Source organism: Melopsittacus undulatus, chromosome 8, assembly GCF_012275295.1.
Source record: "Melopsittacus undulatus isolate bMelUnd1 chromosome 8, bMelUnd1.mat.Z, whole genome shotgun sequence".
In the NCBI taxonomy this organism is placed as follows: domain Eukaryota; kingdom Metazoa; phylum Chordata; class Aves; order Psittaciformes; family Psittaculidae; genus Melopsittacus; species Melopsittacus undulatus.
In genome coordinates, this window is record NC_047534.1 from 20,014,705 (window position 1) to 20,032,998 (window position 18,294).

Here is an 18,294-nt window from a genome sequence, read left to right on the forward strand (position 1 = left end):
TGTTTTAGAGATGAAGGACTGAGACACAGAATAAATGCTTTGTCCAAAAGCAAACAGGAAAGCAGTCTCAGAGGTGGGCTAAAACAAAAGGCATGTTTTCATTACACTTCAGGCAATGAGCAGCCAGACTATGATGCCACACCCAGGCTGCTTGTGTTCTTCCACATCTGCTGCTGTAACTTTGGGAAGTTTATCCCATACTTTTTTGTATTACAGTAAAGTAAGCTGCTTCACTTCTTTCCTCTGCTTCTTTCCACTGTGGAATAACATATCCATCTCGGGCAAACAGGCCAAAATGTGTGAAGAACTTTAATGGACAGGACAGACACAAAGAATAACTCACCGGAACTTTCACCACAATGCTAAATGCCATTCTAGGAAACAGGAACATCTGTTCCTGTTTCCAATATTGCGCACGGTTCACTAGTCTTCATAGTGTTTTGTGGGCCTTAGGTATGAAGTACCATGCAAAGCTCAGGCTTTATTACATAAACCAGAATGTGTTATTTAAAGAGCATGTTTTCTCTGGCTATCAAAAAGTTAAACATCTGTGCAGATGTAGCTTAGCATGAAAACTGCTTTTGAAAATATGGCAAGATGCCTACTGAAATGTGTTTTTGCATATCTGATCCAAATGACAGGTTTATACCAAAACCACTGAGCTGATCAACAACATCTAATTTATGCACTCTAAATGTTTATAATTCCAAATCCAGACAATGTAAAAGTGCTGATTAAATGCAAGGTCCTTACCATCCTTACCAGTAAAAGTGCCATGTTGAGAACTTCCTGGAGCAATAAAATTAAGAGGGACGTGAGGGGTGCCACTGACATACTCATGTGGAAAAGGACTATTGGGCCCGGCATAGCGCTGACACACCACTCGCTGGCAAACAAAGTACATTCCTCCCATGACAAAAAGTGACAATATTATACCAATGACAGGACCAATGGCACTACTGTGTGGCTGTGACTCATCTGAGGATGGCTTTGTTTTTTCTGGAAAGAGAGGAGAAAAAAATAAAGAAGGGCATTAAACATGGGGCAATTCATATGTTGCTGTCCTGGAGCTTGTTACAGCAAGTAAGTCAGCTCTGTCATTCACACAATGTCTTTGGAAGCATCTGCATCAAACTCGGGCATCTATAGCTCCACATATTCTGATATCATGCACAGGATTTCATGCCTTTTCTGCCCCTCAACATACGTCAAGCAGTATTAGCAAGGTACTCTCCTTTGTGTATAGCAATTCATCTCAGAACAGGATTAGCATCTTGATAAGAACAGTCTAGGAAGTTTTCTTCCCCCCACAAAATCTACAGATTAAGGATATAGGACACTTACAAACATGAAGTCCTTACTCAGAGAGGACTCTGCTCTCTCAAAAGCCATTCATGCTAGCTTTTAAAAAATTAAAAACCACTAGAAAATAGAAACATTTAAAAAAAATTAAAAAATTAAAATATTTTACCAAATGCTGCCATATGTATTAAGCAGTGGATGCCTTCCTTGCTAATTAGGGCTTAAAATAGCATAGTTTGCCTTACTAAAATATTTCTTGATTTCTAAAATAAACCTTACAAATTGGAAGGAAAACAAAATACAGAATATCTCAAATACTTCCTATTTCTTGTTTCTTTGTCCCCTATACAGCCCAATGTTAAACCATGAAAAGTGCTGCAGTACTTGAGATGAGCTATGTTTCCTATCTTCCTTCATTACAGGTAACACATTCAAAATTATTGCTAAATAAACCTGACACCTCTATGTTTTTCATGTAAGTGACATTCTTCAGTGAAAACCAGTTTTTCCACGTGATTCACACAATATTTATAGTTCTTTTTTACATACACAAATATACATTTATATTCATAAAGTGAAAAAATCAAAATAAACTTGGCCAAAGCCTATCAATTTTACACATTCAGATCAAACCATAGACCCTTTCCCCCCTTAATGAAGCTGCAAGAAGTTAAATGGTTCAAATAACATTCAAGCCTTCATTTCATAAAATTTTTCTCCAGTGGTTCTGGTTTCATTCCTTTCAGTGGAAAAACAACTGAAATTTGAGAAGGAAGATAAAGGAAATACAACATTCTACCGATAAACTCTTTAACAACTCAGCATCAAGAATTCATTTCTGTTTCACAGTCTTCACACTTATTAGTGCGTGACAGCTTTTATGCAAACTAAGTCCCTAATTTTCAAATAGATTAGATCAGATATGACACCAGAAAAAAACAAAGCCAAAATTCAAATATGTTCCCAAGCTAATTAATTTAAAACACACAATTCTCATCTTGGTTAAATCTAGCTTCTTTTGAATGCAAGATCCTTATCTAGAAAGTAGCAATCATTCTTATTCCCTGCTTGAGTTCCTTCCCTCAGTCAAGCAAGAAACCACAGAATGCTCTTTTCCACGAAGAGACTCCAGAGGAGACAGTCTTATGTCTACATAAAGACACATTTAAATCAGTTAAGACCTAATTGCAGGACTGGACCCTAACTGCAAACAGGAAACAGCTGCATTAACTTGGCAGCACAAAAGTTTGTCAAGTGCACAAAGAAAATAAACTGAAAAAGAAAAAAAGAGGAAGAGGTGGCTTTACATTATCCAGAGAAGCGAGGGAACAGGGTGAGAGCTGAGAGATAAATGGAAGATGTGGGAGAACACTTTTTGCGGCCATTTTTTTAGCCTTTTCTTCTATTCACCACTTCAGTGGATTCCCATCACCACTTTTGTTTATGAAATACACTTTTCCTTGCTGTACCCCACATGAGGATGGAAGGAAGAGACAAGGTTACCCAGACCACCTGGTGACCTCTCTTCTCATCAGAGCACTGGCACAGCTTCTGACAACTGGTGCTTTAAAACCTGACAAGACTCTAAGATATTAAACCCCTGCAATTAGCCAAAGCCCTACAGGCAACATCATTAAGCAAAACCACCCAACACAAGGTGTATGTTCAGAATGAATTACCAACAGATTAGCACATCTATTTGTTTCTTTCTAAAATGCTACATTCCAACTGCTTTGCTAAACAACTTGTGAGCTACTAAATGCTCCCTTTATCTGCCCCATTGACTGAAAACTTCAGGCACTAGTCACTCTGATAGTGCAAAAAGAGGGAAACTGCAAGCAGAGCACAGGTAAGTGAATTTTACCATCCACTTCGGACTGCAAAATAACAGATCCTGCTAAGGACTAATACAGCAACAGCCATCAGCATGCCTGTAACTTGAATAAACCTACTGGCATGGGAATGGCAGCTCAAAGTAACATTTTGCCCAGAAAAATCAAGGTCTCTCTCCTTATATTCTTTCCAGCTTGTGGTCTCTTGTGGACTTTTACTCACTGCATGCTAGTTTCTCCACATAATTATCCCACAGCTTGACCCTGTCATAGCAGTGGATTGGGCTGTGCACTTTTAAAAGCCCTCCCAAGCTTAGCAGCAGCTCTTGCAAGTACAAAGGTGCTGAGCATAGTAGAATCAGATCCCCTGGGTATAGATCTGAAGGCTCATCTAAAGAAGGCAGCATTGTATCCCATATAGCATATTGTAACTAGCTTGAAGTAACACTGGGATTTTAGCAGATCATCTTCACTAATGCTGTATTACATTTCCTGGAATAATAGCATTACATACTTTATCACATAGATATTATTACATACATACATCTCATACCACTATGAGAATATATGGTCAAGATTCACTGGGCTACCCTGAAAGAATATTACTGTGCAAAGATTGGGGCTCTGCATAGGACATTATGCCTGAACACAGCACTTGAATCTCAAGGAATGACATCTCACCACACATAAGCTCATCAGAACCATCGATGCAATCTGGAAAGGAGTCACACTGTTGCTTCAGGAGGATGCACTGGCCACTTGCACATCGGAACTGATTGGGTAGACAAATTGCTGCACAGAAAGAAAGAAAAGATTAAGCACTACTTGCATGTCAGCATTTGAGCAACTTAAGGAAATAAAAAGTGAGACATGAAGTGTCAGTATATTTTTGATCAGGTAGGAACCAGAACATCTGCTTTGCTGCTGTGGGTAAAATGCAAGTCTGCATAGCTCTTGATTCTTCCTTCTTGTTGTTACACATCCTAGTCAGTGGGGCTAAAATAAAATTCTTATCTTAGTAACTTCCCATCCTTTGTCAAATCAGTCCTGTTGGGGCAAAACTGGGATCAAATCAGCAATAAACAGTCTTACAGTAACTAACAAAGTGTAGCTTATCACCTGACAGGTTAATAAAATATAACACCTTGACATATTATAATCTTATATAGTCTATAGTATATTATGTAGTCCTGTATAATATAACCTTGCTAAGTAACTGATAAATTTCTTATCTATTTGTAGAAGCCTCTAATTCAGCAAAAAGGACTTGTTAATTAACTTTGGACTCTCTGTCAATTCAAAGCATATAAAAAGACATAAAAGACAGACTGTTGTACATGGGCTAGTAACCAGCAGTGCTGGAAGGTTTGCAGTACAGGTTTTTAATGCAAAAATAAGACAGGCTGTTTTCTTCTGGAGAAGATCCAAATTCATGTTTCTGATCACAGCACTGGTGGTGTTTTGACGTGGATCTCCTCAATAGCCATACTTACTTTGTCATGGTCCATTTTGCAGAGCAGTTCTAATGTAAGAGAACTAAATTATTTATGGAGAAAACTTAGCTAGAAGCTTGATATGCATCAGCTCCTGATTTGGACTGATATGCCCCCAGTAAGCTGGATGCAGCTCCACAAGGTCTTACAGTGCATATAAAATATTTACATGTTAACAGAAGGCTCTAAAATTATAGAATCATAGAATCATAGAATAGTTAGGACTGTAAAGGATCTCAAGATCATCTAGTTCCAACCCCCCTGCCATGGGCAGGGACACCTCACACTAAAACATATCACCCAAGGCTTCATCCAACCTGGCCTTGAACACTGCCAGGGATGGAGCATTCACAACCTCCCTGGGCAACCCATTCCAGTACCTCACCACCCTCACAGTAAAGAATTTCTTCCTTATATCCAGTCTAAACCTCTGCTGTTTAAGTTTCAACCCATTACACCTTGTCCTGTCACTACAGTCCCTAATGAACAGTCCCTCATCAGCATCCCTGTAGGCCCCCTTCAGATACTGAAAGGCTGCTATGAGGTCTCCACGCAGCCTTCTCTTCTCCAGGCTGAACAGCCCCAACTTTCTCAGCCTGTCTTCATATGGGAGCTGCTCCAGTCCCCTGATCATCCTCGTGGCCTCCTCTGGACTTGTTCCAACAGTTCCATGTCCTTTTTATGTTGAGGACACCAGAACTGCACACAATACTCCAAGTGAGGTCTTACAAAAGCAGAGTAGAGGGGCAGGATCACCTCCTTCGATCTATTGGTCACGCTTTTTGATGCAGCCCAGTATACAGTTGGCTTTCTGGGCTGTAAGCGCACACTGAAGCTGGCTCATGTTCATTTTCTCATCCACCAACACCCCCAAGTCCTTCTCCGCAGGCTGCTCTGAATCTCTTCTCTGCCCAACCTGTAGCTGTGCCTGGGATTGTTCCCACTCAGGTGTAGGACCTTGCACTTGTCATGGTTAAACTTCATGAGGTTGGCATCAGCCCACCTCACAAGTGTGTCAAGGTCCCTCTGAATGGCATTCCTTCCCTCCAGTGTATCAACCGAACCACACAGCTTGGTGTCATCAGCAGTGCACTCAATCCCACTGTCCATGTCACCGACAAGGATGTTAAACAAGACCGATCCCAACACCGATCCCTGAGGGACACCACTCGTTACTGGTCTCCAGCTGGACATTGAGCCATTGACCACAACTCTTCGTGTGCAGCCATCCAGCCAGTTCTTTATCCACTGAGTGCTCCACCTATCAAATTGACGTCTCTCCAATTCAGAGACAAGGATGTCATGTGGGACAGTGTCGAACGCTTTGCACAAGTCTAGGTAGATGACATCAACTGCTCCACCCCTGTCCATCATCTTTGTAGCCCCGTCACAGAAGGCCACCAAATTGGTCAGGCAGGATTTCCCCCTAGTGAAGCCATGCTGGCTGTCACCAAGCACCTTGTTGTTTTTCATGTGCCTTAGCATGCCTTCCAGGAGAATCTGCTCCAAGATTTTGCCAGGCACAGAGGTGAGACTGACTGGTCTGTAATTCCCTGGATCATCCATTTTCCCCTTTTTGAAAATGGGGGTTATATTTCCCTTTTTCCAGTCGTCAGGATCTTCACCTGACTGCCATGATTTTTCAAATATGATGGCCAGTGGCTTTGCAACTTCATTCCCCAGCTCCTTCAGGACCTGCGGATGGATTTCATCAGGGCCCATGGACTTGTGTACGTTCAGGTTCTTAAGATTGTCTTGAACCAGATCCTCTCCTACAGTGGATCCAAGGTCTTCATTCTCACAGTCCCTGCGTCTGCCTTCCAAGACTCGGGTGCTGCAGTCAGAGCCTTTGCCAGTGGAGACTGAGGCAAATAAGCCATTCAGAACCTCAGCCTTCTCCAAGTTCTGTGTAGCCAGTTCTCCCGATAGCTTCCAGAGGGGGCCTACATTGTCCCAAGTCTGTTTTTTAGCCACTACATACCTATAAAATCCCTTCCTATTATCTCTAACATCCCTTGCCAAGTTTAGCTCCAATTGGGCCTTAGCTTTCCTAACCTGGTCCCTAACTTCCCGGACAACATCCCTGTATTCATCCCAGGCCACCTGTCCTTGCTTCCACCTTTTATAAGCCTGTTTTTTCTTCTGAATATTTCTCAGCAGCTCCTTATCCATCCAAGGAGGTCTCCTGGCCCTCCTGCTGCACTTCCTTCTAGTTGGGATGCAACACTCCTGAGCTTGTAGCAGGTGATCCTTGAATATTAAGCAAGAGTCTTGGGCCCCCTTGCCCTCCAGGGCTATATCCCATGGAAGCTTGCTAAGCAGGTTCCTGAAGAGGACAAAGTCTGCTCTCTTGAAGTCCAGGACAGTGAGCTTGCTGCATGCTCCAGAGGTCACACCACACCACTTAGGTTTTTGCACTATGAGAAGGGACAAGTTCTGTGTGCACATTCCTAGTTACCAGCGACTACCAGCCCTCTACTTATTCTTGCAACTGTCTGCTACTCCTTTGTCTTCTCTCAAGTCTTCTGTCTTAATATCCTTTCCCTTCTTACATGCTATATTTTCTGTTGCTGTCCTGCCTTGTTGAACTTGTGGTTTCTTCTTGGTCTAGCAACAGACAACTTGGTGCTCTGAACCTGTGTTGTTCAGGTGATGTAGTTTCTTCAGTGGCATGGTAATACAGTTGCAATATAATGACACTGTTAACCTTTTGACTTCCTCAGGATAAGACAGAACTAGCTAGTAGTACCATAAAGATTCAACAATATGAAGGGCACAGTCTTGAAGATGTGGGACATAACCGGGGACATTTCTTTGGCCACTTCCAATCACAGTCTGTAACCCCTGTGCCAATGCTTCAGGTGCAACTCTCCAAAAACATGCCTTGGGAAACTAGGAGATAGGAGAAGTGGCTTCTGAGAGAATCAAGGCATTGACCTCAGACCTATGGAAAGGCAGTGATTATCACTGCTCTGAGCACAACGCAATTCCTCTCATGCATGAGATGGAGTAGCAAAGTTCTATTAAGCCCTGTTAGCCTCACTACCTAAATAAACTTCATATAAAAAACAAGAATGCACTATATGCCACCTTCCCTTCCCCAAACACAGTGGGTTATAGGCTGACATATGCTAACGGACAAGAAAGGCCTATATAGGAATCCACTCTGGCTTTGGCCTGTAAAGATTCCTGAGCACTACAGAGTCCACGTTCACCGCATCTCCCTCAGTATAACCCTGGACACTGAGTATTTTTATAGCTCTTCTAGGGAAGTGTCAGCATCCTGGATAAAAATTTAGACTTGGGTGGCTCAAGTGCTTGCAGAAAACTAGGTGTACAACCACTGAGTATTCAAGAACTGAAGAAATGTGTCTTCAACTATTCTAGACCAGATGGTAATGCCCATCTGTGCCCTCAAAGAGGCAGTGCAGGGCAAGGCAGGCACCTACAGTTCATATGGTGCCAGGAACATTGGCATAAAGTTTGTTTGGCAGTGCCCACCATTTCACAGTGAGATGACCACATGCACATTCCACCCTGACTCTGCACGTGTGTAATGGCACTGTTAGGTTCCACATGCATTCCATGCTGGACAAGGCAGGGCCTCTTGATGAAGCAGTACAGTTAGTAAGTACCACCTCCCATAAGAAAGACAGGAACTTAGACATGGCTGATCCTCCTCTTCTTTGCAAAGGTGGCACTGGTGTTCTGGTATCCAGGCTCAAAGTTACAGAGAAGACATTGCAAATCCACAGAGTTACTCCCTGAAATGTTCATAAAAGTCTATCCTGCTGGCCCAGTGGCAATTACTAGTCACTGAGTGGGTAAAGCTGATGGTCCTGAGGCTTCAACAGGCCAAGAGTCACACTACTGAATAGGCTCCTGAAATTCCGTACAGCAATAAGAAGCCATGGCACCAGCTCATAGTCAAGTGTCTGTTTCAGCTATGCTAGATATAGAATATGCAAGGTTTCCCATCAACTAAAGGATGATGCAAATGCACCCATTCATGCTTCTCTTTGGGACCTAGATCCTATGGATGACTGCATGCAAAGCAGCTGCAGCAGTAAAAGCTCCTTGGATGTCATTCCACAGATTTCCCATAGAAAGGTATATCCAGGATTATAAATATCGGCTTTCTAAGAGTGCACTCTCAGAAAAGCCAATTCAGCCACAGGATTAAGGTGTCCTGTGGCACCTTGCTGTCCAAAGGTGAAGTGGACACCCAGGAAACAGTGCAAGCCAGAATGATAATTATACAGGGAAAAAAAGCATGTGTTAAGTTCTGCCAGTTTCTATCCTGTTTTCATTCAGGATACATATTAAAGATACTCTCCCCCCAACCTCCCACACACCTGTAGTTACATGGTCAGAAATTTAAGTAGCTACAGAGAAGTTTAATTTGAGCAACAGAATAAGAAAGAGGGAAAGAAAAACAGTGGATAGCTTAGTTAGGCTTATGGTTAAGGCTCTTTTTCACCATTTGAAACTAAAAATCCTATACAGACATATGAAGAACACTTAGAATTCCAAATGGATGCTTATGTTAAAACCACAAGTTCAGGAAAATCAATCTTACTATCACAATCTGCTTCATCAGATTTATCTTGGCAGTCAATTTCTCCGTTACACCGCAAGTGTGCATCGATACACTGTCCTTTCTCACACTGGAACTGCGATGCAGAGCATATTGGGCAACTATCTTCATCACTCTGGTCATCACACTCTGGAAATCCATCACATCGCCATGCCATTGGGATACAGTCAATCTCTCCAGTTGCACAGGTAAACTGGTCTGGGGAGCAAGTTGGAGGTTCTGGAAAAAGAGAAAACAGATCACATTTGTATATTCAATTTTAGCTCTTACAACAAAATAACAATGTGACAGACTTTTACGAGAAAAACGCACATCCCTGAACTGAAGTTCTATCACAATATTAAAATTCCAGCAAAGAGGAAAACATGATTTTGCATAGGGAATGAAATTTTGCAAGCTTCATATCAGAAACTGGATGCACGCTGGTTGAAGAATCTTGCTCTAGCAGCTGAGCACTGAATTAAGGACAGGAGTACAAATACTTACTTTGGCTCCCACAATCACCCTTTGGAAGACACTGTCATACACAAATTCAAATAAATACTCAAATCACAGTCTACACAACTCTAATCCCTACAAATATATTATCCTGGAACAATTCTTCATAGGAAAACTTGGCACATTGGGTTAACTGACAATTAATCTACTTAAAACATAAAACATCTGCTTCTACAGTATCTGTTTCTCTATTTTTCCAGTGGTTTATCCACAAATTGCTGAGTTAGGTATGAACTGAAAAATATGAATGTAGAAAAAGTATCTGTAAAGGCCTGTTAAACATTAAGCTAAGTCCTCTTGCTGGAAAATCCTGGGCTGTAGGTCACTGGAGGTTCAGAAAGTAGTCTGGGGAGCACCACAGGCCTGACTTGGTCTTACATTCTTTCACTACCGTCAGGGACAGAACTCTGGACTTTTTTTGTTTGTTGGACCTAAGAAAGTCTGGACTTCCTTCAAATTTGACTTTTCATGGACCCCAAGATCCTGGCATCAATCCACTTCCGGAAGGTAGTGTAGATGGATATACCATAGATCCTAGAGCTATGCAATTACATGCAAACCGTTTTAAAAGTGCTGCTGTCCTTCTTTCATTAGGGAGAAATGTTCAAAAACAAGTCTCAAGTATAACTAAGAGCTTGAAAAACAGAATGCAAATAAAAATCTAAATGCCTTTTATTTTTGAAAATGTTATGATTTTAAAGTTTCTGTTTTATGATTATTTGGTGAAGCAATATAAGAATTGTAGCCAGGGACCTGACAGCTCTAGGTAAGACAAAGATGCCAGCTATGCATATTAAGATAATTCTTAAATGAAATTCTGGAATGAGTGTGCTGTTTACATAATTCAACAGACAGATTACTACTTCTGCATTTAGAGCCACATTTAATGTTGCATTATGGTTGCACTTGGCAGGCACAACTCGCATTTAAAAACTTGTCCAGAGCATTCAGAAGAGTACATGCACAAACATTCTCCAGCCAAAATAGCTATTAAACTTTTGAAATATTTTATTATTTTGAAATAATGTTTTGAAATACTGGCTCTTGGCTGCTACTATGGCAGACACAATATGTTAAAAAGCTGTTGCAGGCTTAGTGAAGGATTAGAATACAAAAAACCAGACACTGCTGGATGCCCCTGGATTTTTGGATTTATAACTGAAGGTAACAAAGGAGTGGGATGTAGGAATCTCACGTTGGCCGTGTTGTGCAACAATAGTAGAGCAAGAAATACAAGTAGGTTGATTCCCCACACAGATGTAACCACCACTACTCTAAAACCACATAGCCTGTTGTGGTCATGGGAAAGCAAGCAGTTTATAGTGGAAATGACTGTCCCTTGGGAGGTCAGAGTTCAGCCAGAAAATGAAATCCATGGCAAAATGAATACATAAAAGAAGTCAAAAGAACAAACAGAGCCAAATGATTTAAGAGATGTTGCCTCCCCAAAAGAAGCACTGGGGTTTTTTTTTGTTTGTTTTAATTCCCTCTGCAAGCATAACAACAAATCTCAAAAATCCAGGAATTGTGAAAGAGCAGTCTGCAGGAAAAGTCTACTATGTGAAAAGAGGAGAGCTACCTTAATTAAATTAATTAAAAAGGATTGCAATGAAGCTTTTGGCCTACATTTCGTAACTAGACAGTACAGTGTTTCATGTTATGAGGCCAAATTAATTTGAAAAACTGGAATATGACACAGTGGGATTCATATGTACGTTTACTGCTGCTAGGTCATTATGGGTTGATGCAACATCACCTTGTAAGCTTTTGTTTAAAGCACAAACCTGACAGATCATACAGTTATAAAAATCTCTGTAGAAGATGCAAGTATTTTTGGGTCAAACAAGAATATTCTGCTCACAATCAGAAGTCACATATGTCCAAATACTGAAGCAGAAAACAGTTGGCAGAAGAATCAAAGGTCAATTTAACACATGATGCAACATGCCATGTGTAGGAAAAAGATCAGTGTGTAGTCCACATTTTGTATGAGAATGCAACCTCAACTCCCAGCTTTTTTTGTGTAAACTGCTCAACAGTAGAGTTAAACATAACTTACCTCCACATGTTAAGAGATTCTGCAGAAGCACAAGGTGCTCAGGGCATGAACATCTTGGAGTCCCATCCCCTTTGGCAATACAAATGTGTGAGCACCCACCATTGTCACGGGAGCATGGATGCAGAGCTAGAGAAACACACAGAAAAGAATATCAGAAAGCATATAAGAAATGATAACTAGTGCTAGCTAGGGCAATCTCACCAAAACACTCACAAACCAGTTCTATTTGATTAACCAAGATTTCACTACAAATTAATGGGAAGATAAAGGCAAGATTTTTCAGTTCAGTGCTCAAAAGCTGATTTACTGCTTCATGAAGACTACATTTCTCCCAGTTAATAGTGATATGGACACCTTTAAAGGACTCCTAAAAAGAATTTGGGAGCCAAGGGGAAAAGGAATGAGAAGGCAGATTTTGGAAGGTCACATTTACAGCATACCTAGACATCACACCTGCATTTCTAGGGTAGCCAGGCATTAAGAATGAGCACATATCACTGCAGAATGCCAACCCCCAAATCTTTCAGGAAGTCTCCTTTAATCTTAAAGAGCTTGTAATATCTAGCCACTCAACTTCCCTGTTACTTGCAAAACTGCAATAAAAAAAACACACAATTGATTTTTTTTAAGGAAGCTACGTAGTTGTGGGCTCAAATCACAAAATATGTAAATTCTCTTTTATATTTCTGTTAAGCAGGAGGAGGTGTAGGTTGTAACTTTGAGGAGTGACCACTTTAAGAGGCTTCTGCACTCTCCCTCAGGCCACAGAACTTGGACCACCAGTCCAGAAAAAGAAGGTCCTGCATGCGTAGCCCATTTCAGAAGGGAAGACCTAAAGTGGCTCTACCTCTGACGGGACAGAAATTCTGCTTCCACAATAATTCATTGTAGGACTTTTCTGCACATTCTCCCTCCCTCACTGGAGGCTGTTACATCATTGGTTGTGCTGAGTCAAAACACTCATGCTTTACACAGGGGCCCGAAAACCCTAGGGAAAGGACAAGTACAATCCTCTTTCTTTTTATAGGTTTTTCCAAGTGTTATTACTTGGTTGTACTTTAAAAATTAGTAACCATTATTACAAGTAGCTTTTACAGTGAATTCAGTATCATGTAAGCTTCTACAAAGCAGGTAACTAAGTGCCATGAAATCACATTTTCTAGCTGCAGAAACACTCCTCTAGACAAGAAAGAGGAGCTTTTTTCTCCTGTTTCTCAGACCTCAGCTGACTGAGTTGAAAGCACTCCATGGCTTACTTGAAGTCCACTGAGCAATCTTATTACAATATTCAGCTAGATGAGGGCTTTGAGAGACAGTGACCAAGAGTGAGAGATAACAGATACTGAAATAAACTCACAGAATTCTTCCATATCAAGCTCTTCTACAGCATGAATACCAGTTAGGTGAGCAATTCGGCCTTGAATTCTAGTCCTTTTGTATCCATTTATTTTCTCCACTCTCTCAATCATCTGCTGCTGACGATCAATCCAATACAAGTGATTGCCCAGCACAGTAAGTCCCATTGGCTGAAGGATGTTGGAGTCCTCCAGGGTCACACGGTTAGCACCTGAGATCAACAAAACCAAACACTAGTTCTATACCAGCTGACTTTGAAATCATTTCTTAAAAAACAAGCAGCAACTGCATCAGACCAAATCTAATATAGTTAATTCTAAGGTATCTGGCTTCATCTGTCTATGCAGACTGAGGCTCTGTTCGTTCAGCTTCGTCTCAAGTAAATGCAACCAGTTGCTGTGTCATGAGGGCAAGTAGATACAACATGAAACAGAGCTCATCCTTACATACACCGGCTGGCCAGCCAGCCAGGACCACGTTGACATGCTGTCACGTGTATCTGAGCACAGTCTCCAAAGCCTGTGTCACTGACGGATGCAGCTCTTGGGTCACAATTTTTACAATGCATTCACACACCGAGCAACAATACACTTTGTTGGAATCTAAAACCACGAGTGAAATACAACCAGTTAACTTCACTGCCATTACCCAGATAAAACACATTCACCATGTAAAATAAGAGGCAAGTACACAAGCCCTGTCATACTCTACATCACAAACACAGAGACAGGATCACAAAAAAAAGCTCATATTCTGACAGCCACGCTGCTTTCTTTGCCTTCTCTTTTTTCTTCAGTAACTAACCAGAAAACCCAACTCCAAGTAACTCAGTATGCTCTTAAACAGGAACGCTATCAAATGCTCAGGCTTTCTGCTCTGCAGAAAGGTGCAAAAGTTTGCTCTCAGCCAATGTGGAAAACACACGTTAAGTAAAAATGCATTTATGAGTGCTTTCAACTTTAATGGCTCGCAGTCTTCTACCATGTGAGGCCCTACACTTAGTGGCATTTAATTGTTGCTCTTGTTACGCTTTTCTAGGGTGAACAAAAGATTCTAAATTATTCTATCAATTCACAGAAACCATTTTGAGACTGTGTAATCCTAAGTATACTGGGTACATTTGATTTTAAAAATGAGGCATCAAAACAAAACCATAGCTTGGTGCTTCTTTTGCTTTCGTATTTCATTTTGGAATAAAGACCTTATGCCTGCTTGGATTTAAAACAGAAAAGTTTTGAATATCTACACAAAATGAGATTATAGAATCTGAGATATGTAATAAAAATGCTATGAGCACTGGATTCAACTGATTTGCTGCTTAAATTACATAGAACTCCACCAAGGCAGTGTTCAAGACCAGGTTGGATGAAGCCTTGGGTGATATGGTTTAGTGTGAGGTGTCCCTGCCCATGGCAGGGGGGTTGGAACTAGATGATCTTCAGGTCCTTTCCAATCCTAACTATTCTATGATTCTATGATTCTATAAGCATAAGAACGTAACATTTATTTCAATTACAGATTCTATTAGTTTTGCACATAAAATTACCATCTGCAATGACTCTGGCTGTTAACGACAAACAGCATGCATTTGAATCAGATGTAGTTACAGAGAGACCAGAAATTCTTGGACTTGCAGTTGGGGTTTTAGTTCTTTACCCCTGAATTTCTTTTGTTTCCAAACCAGTGCAGTTTTCAGGAGGTAGCCAAGGTACCAGTGGATTTTACTTGTAAAGAGTAAAAGAACAGATGTACCTGCACTAGTGTCACTAAATGGGCACTAAACCTGACCATTAGCACTACTCTCCAGCAGTGCAGGTCCTGAGATGTTCTTTGTCTTCTCCTAAGCAGGCCTTAATATGCAGAAATACTAGGAAACGTTTTGACAGAAGGAGGTTCTCAAAGAACAAAGCACAGGGCGCTTGCTTATTTGTCCTGCAGCCTGCTGAGCAACCTTAACTCCTATGAACGTGTTACTGGGTTTTCAAAGATGACTGTCCTTTTGCCACACTAAGCAAATGGGACATTTTGACTCAAAAGTAAAATTTTCAGCTGCATGGAAGATACAATGAAAATAGGAAAATTTCATTTCAACTCAATATAAAGAAAATTCCTGTCTTCATGATTTTTTAAAGTGTTAAATTGCTCATCCACTTAGAAATAAAAGGCAAGTTGGTTTCCTGTAGGATATTCTGAAGGCAGACTGAAACTGTGAATACATGAGGCATCAGGAGACACTTGCAATCTAACAGTCCTGCTAGAATCCTAGCCTCTTTGAACAACCTACCAAATCCAGGCCTAAACCAGGCTAATGGGGTATATTTTTTCGGGCGAGTAGGTCAAGCATCATCTTTTTTTCTCCCTTATTTGTAAAATAGTGAACATTGGTGACTTGGAAAGCTGTGGAGACAGCAGTGGAAAAGGTGATTAATCTATATTATAATTACATTGGATTTAATCTTGATTAAATGACAGTCCAAACTATTAATGAATAAATTTAAAAGGAGATGCAAAGGGTATCTATGGCACTGGATGACACCATTAAATTGTTCTTTAGAAGAGTGATCAAAATGAAATAAAAAAAGGCTATTTTCAACAGTTATGGTTAGAAACAACGATAATAAAACATGTTACAGGTAAGGAAGTGCTGAATTTCCATAGTAATTAAATACTTTGATTCCCAGAATGAAACAGACGTGTAGTTTTTCAAGACAGAAATTGATAGTTAAATGTAAACAACATTAAGCTGGAAGGATACACAATTCCTCTATTTAAAATCTAATTGGAAACAAAGCATGTTCTCGTTGCAGTGATTTTGTATCATTTCCAATCACTTCAACAATAATGTAAAATACCACTTTTTAATTGCCTGGTGTGGCAGACAAGTTATTTGTGAATGGTTTACGAATGTCTAAAGTACATTAATAACTCTAACTGAAAAATCCAAGAAACTCATAAAGAAAACTGTTAAGACAGGTTTATGATTCTTTCAGACCTCTCTGAAAGTTAAACATTGGACATCTGTGGTTACTTCATGATTTAGCAGTATGCAGCTAAGCTGGATATAGTGTAAGCTTCAGAATCCTCCATAACAACGTCCTCTCACCAAGCCTGTGAGGGATTAAGTTGTCCAAACCAGACTAACTGGCTTAAAAACCATTATACACAATTTTGGTCAAATTTATTCAGCAGCCTCAGTTTACACCAAAATCATTTTGCTCATGTATTCCCATTTTAAAGTGTTTTTCTCAGAAAATACTTTTCAGAGGAACTAATTAAAGCCAACAAAATTTTGGCTGCTAAATTTCTTCTGAAGCTGTGATGCAAGTCCCCAAAATAGCTTAAAATAAAAATATGCTGTTAACTCATTAAAAAAATCAACAGTTCAGTGAATCACATTACAGAGAGCTCAGCTGGATCAAATACAACCATGGCTTTTTGGCTACATGACACATATTCTCTAGTTAATAAATACTGTTTTTCTTCTAAACCTATAGCTTTTCCCTGCATTTGTCTTACCTATAGGGTTTGATTCTTTAGCTGTGGCCTGATCAAATAAATGTGCACTAAAACCTTGGGTTCAACAATAACCAAAGAAAGCTTAGTTTTTCCTGTAAAAAGATCCAAAGAACTGGATTAAAATATGTATTTAGTATGCAAACATATGGTCATATGGATTTTTAATTCCATGAAAAGGAATAATGCGCACAAAGGAAGCTGCAACCACAGGATACAACTACCAGCATGTGATGGCCTAGCTGCTGATTTATTCGTATGTCATTTCACCCAAGTCCTGTTGTCTGGTCTTATTTATTCGAGACTTAGATCTAAAATAACAATAAACAGACTCCCCTGCATAAAGTGCAGTCCATCTTTTTTGTACATACACACGCTTTGTTCCAAATGTTTAACTGCGTATCACATACCTGACAAGTCACAGCTTTCGATGCGCTTCAGGTCTGCATCCACCCAGAAAAGCTTTCCAAGTTTGTTGTCAATCACCAGTGCTACTGGTCGGATTAGCCCAGTTGTAAAAAGCACTTCTCTCTCTGTGCCGTCAAGGGCTGCACGCTCAATCTTGGGAGCTCGCTCTTGCATGTTGGTGAAGTACATGTACCTGAGAACAAAGATATCAGAAGCTTCAGAAAGGAGGCAACTCACCTTTGCAAACAGGTTCTGCATGTAAGTGGGAGTAGTTTACACAGGGACAACTGTGGTGACTGTTGCTCCCAGCCACAAAGATCCAGATCTGTTAGCTGCAGAACCCTAAATATTTGCTAACTGGCATATTGAGATAGCCTGAAATTAATAGCATTTGTCCTTGATACAAGTCATGAAATGCCCCAGCACTCAGCGCTGCTGTGCTGGCAGCACTGTTGAGGTGAGGGCTGTAATTGACTTGCACAGACTTTCTTCAGCCATCCTTGGGTAAAGCTGCTCCCATCTGTGAGTCAAAGCCCAGAAGCTGTTTCTGACAAAAAAACCCCAATCCTCTCCTTCTGGGTTGCTTTCCTTCTCAGCAAGTAGAAGTTCCTTCTAAACCTGAGAGGAACAAAGCCCACAGAAGGAAGAGCTCAGGATGGCATGTCCTAATGTCTTAGTACCATCAATTCTTTTCATCTGCCCAAGCCAATTCAGCTGCAAACAGGAAGTCTCTGCCTACCCCATGCATAGGGAAAAAAAGGCTTACACACCCACATGACAAACTAAGAACTCCCTCAGGAAAAAGTCAGTGATTTTTTCAGTGGTGGATAACATGGGCATGCTCCCTAAAACAGGGGTGTGCATTGTTGCATAGCCTTTCATGTCAGCATCGGGGGAGAGGCAGCAGTCAGAACGTGCAGCCAAGGGAGAGGTGGAGGGCAGTGTTCCTGAAACTAAGGCAGAAGTAGCTCAGAATGCAGAGCTGACTAGAAAATATGAGAGTTTTGGAGGTCAACAAACTCAAGCTTCTGTTTTAATGGAGAAAGCAGATGAGCTTTTCCAAATACAAATGGAAAACTTTTATAAATATGAACAAAGATGGCCAAATGACTTAAGTACCAATAAGATTAGAATCTTTCCTCTAATCCTCCACTCTCCACACCAGTTTTTGAATTGTGCAGACTACACTGAGTATTGTATAAAATACCAACCCTCAACAGAGTCTCTGGGTGCCTC

The 18,294-nt window shown here is 40.7% G+C and overlaps 1 protein-coding gene across 3 annotated transcripts in view; it reads right to left on the reverse strand.

The window, feature by feature from the left end:
• LRP5 (LDL receptor related protein 5) overlaps positions 1 to 18,294 on the reverse strand; it is a 132,290-nt gene that overhangs the window by 5,309 nt on the left and 108,687 nt on the right. For 2 of the 3 annotated variants that reach the window (XM_034065090.1, XM_034065092.1), the window contains exons 15-20: positions 17,061 to 17,251; positions 13,139 to 13,348; positions 11,782 to 11,907; positions 9,207 to 9,443; positions 3,816 to 3,926; positions 754 to 999 (exon numbers count right to left, since the gene is read on the reverse strand). In XM_034065090.1, the coding sequence (XP_033920981.1) occupies positions 754 to 999; positions 3,816 to 3,926; positions 9,207 to 9,443; positions 11,782 to 11,907; positions 13,139 to 13,348; positions 17,061 to 17,251 (1,121 nt within the window). The remainder of the gene's footprint in view (positions 1 to 753; positions 1,000 to 3,815; positions 3,927 to 9,206; positions 9,444 to 11,781; positions 11,908 to 13,138; positions 13,349 to 17,060; positions 17,252 to 18,294) is intronic. The other variant, XM_034065091.1, reaches the window with a different exon arrangement.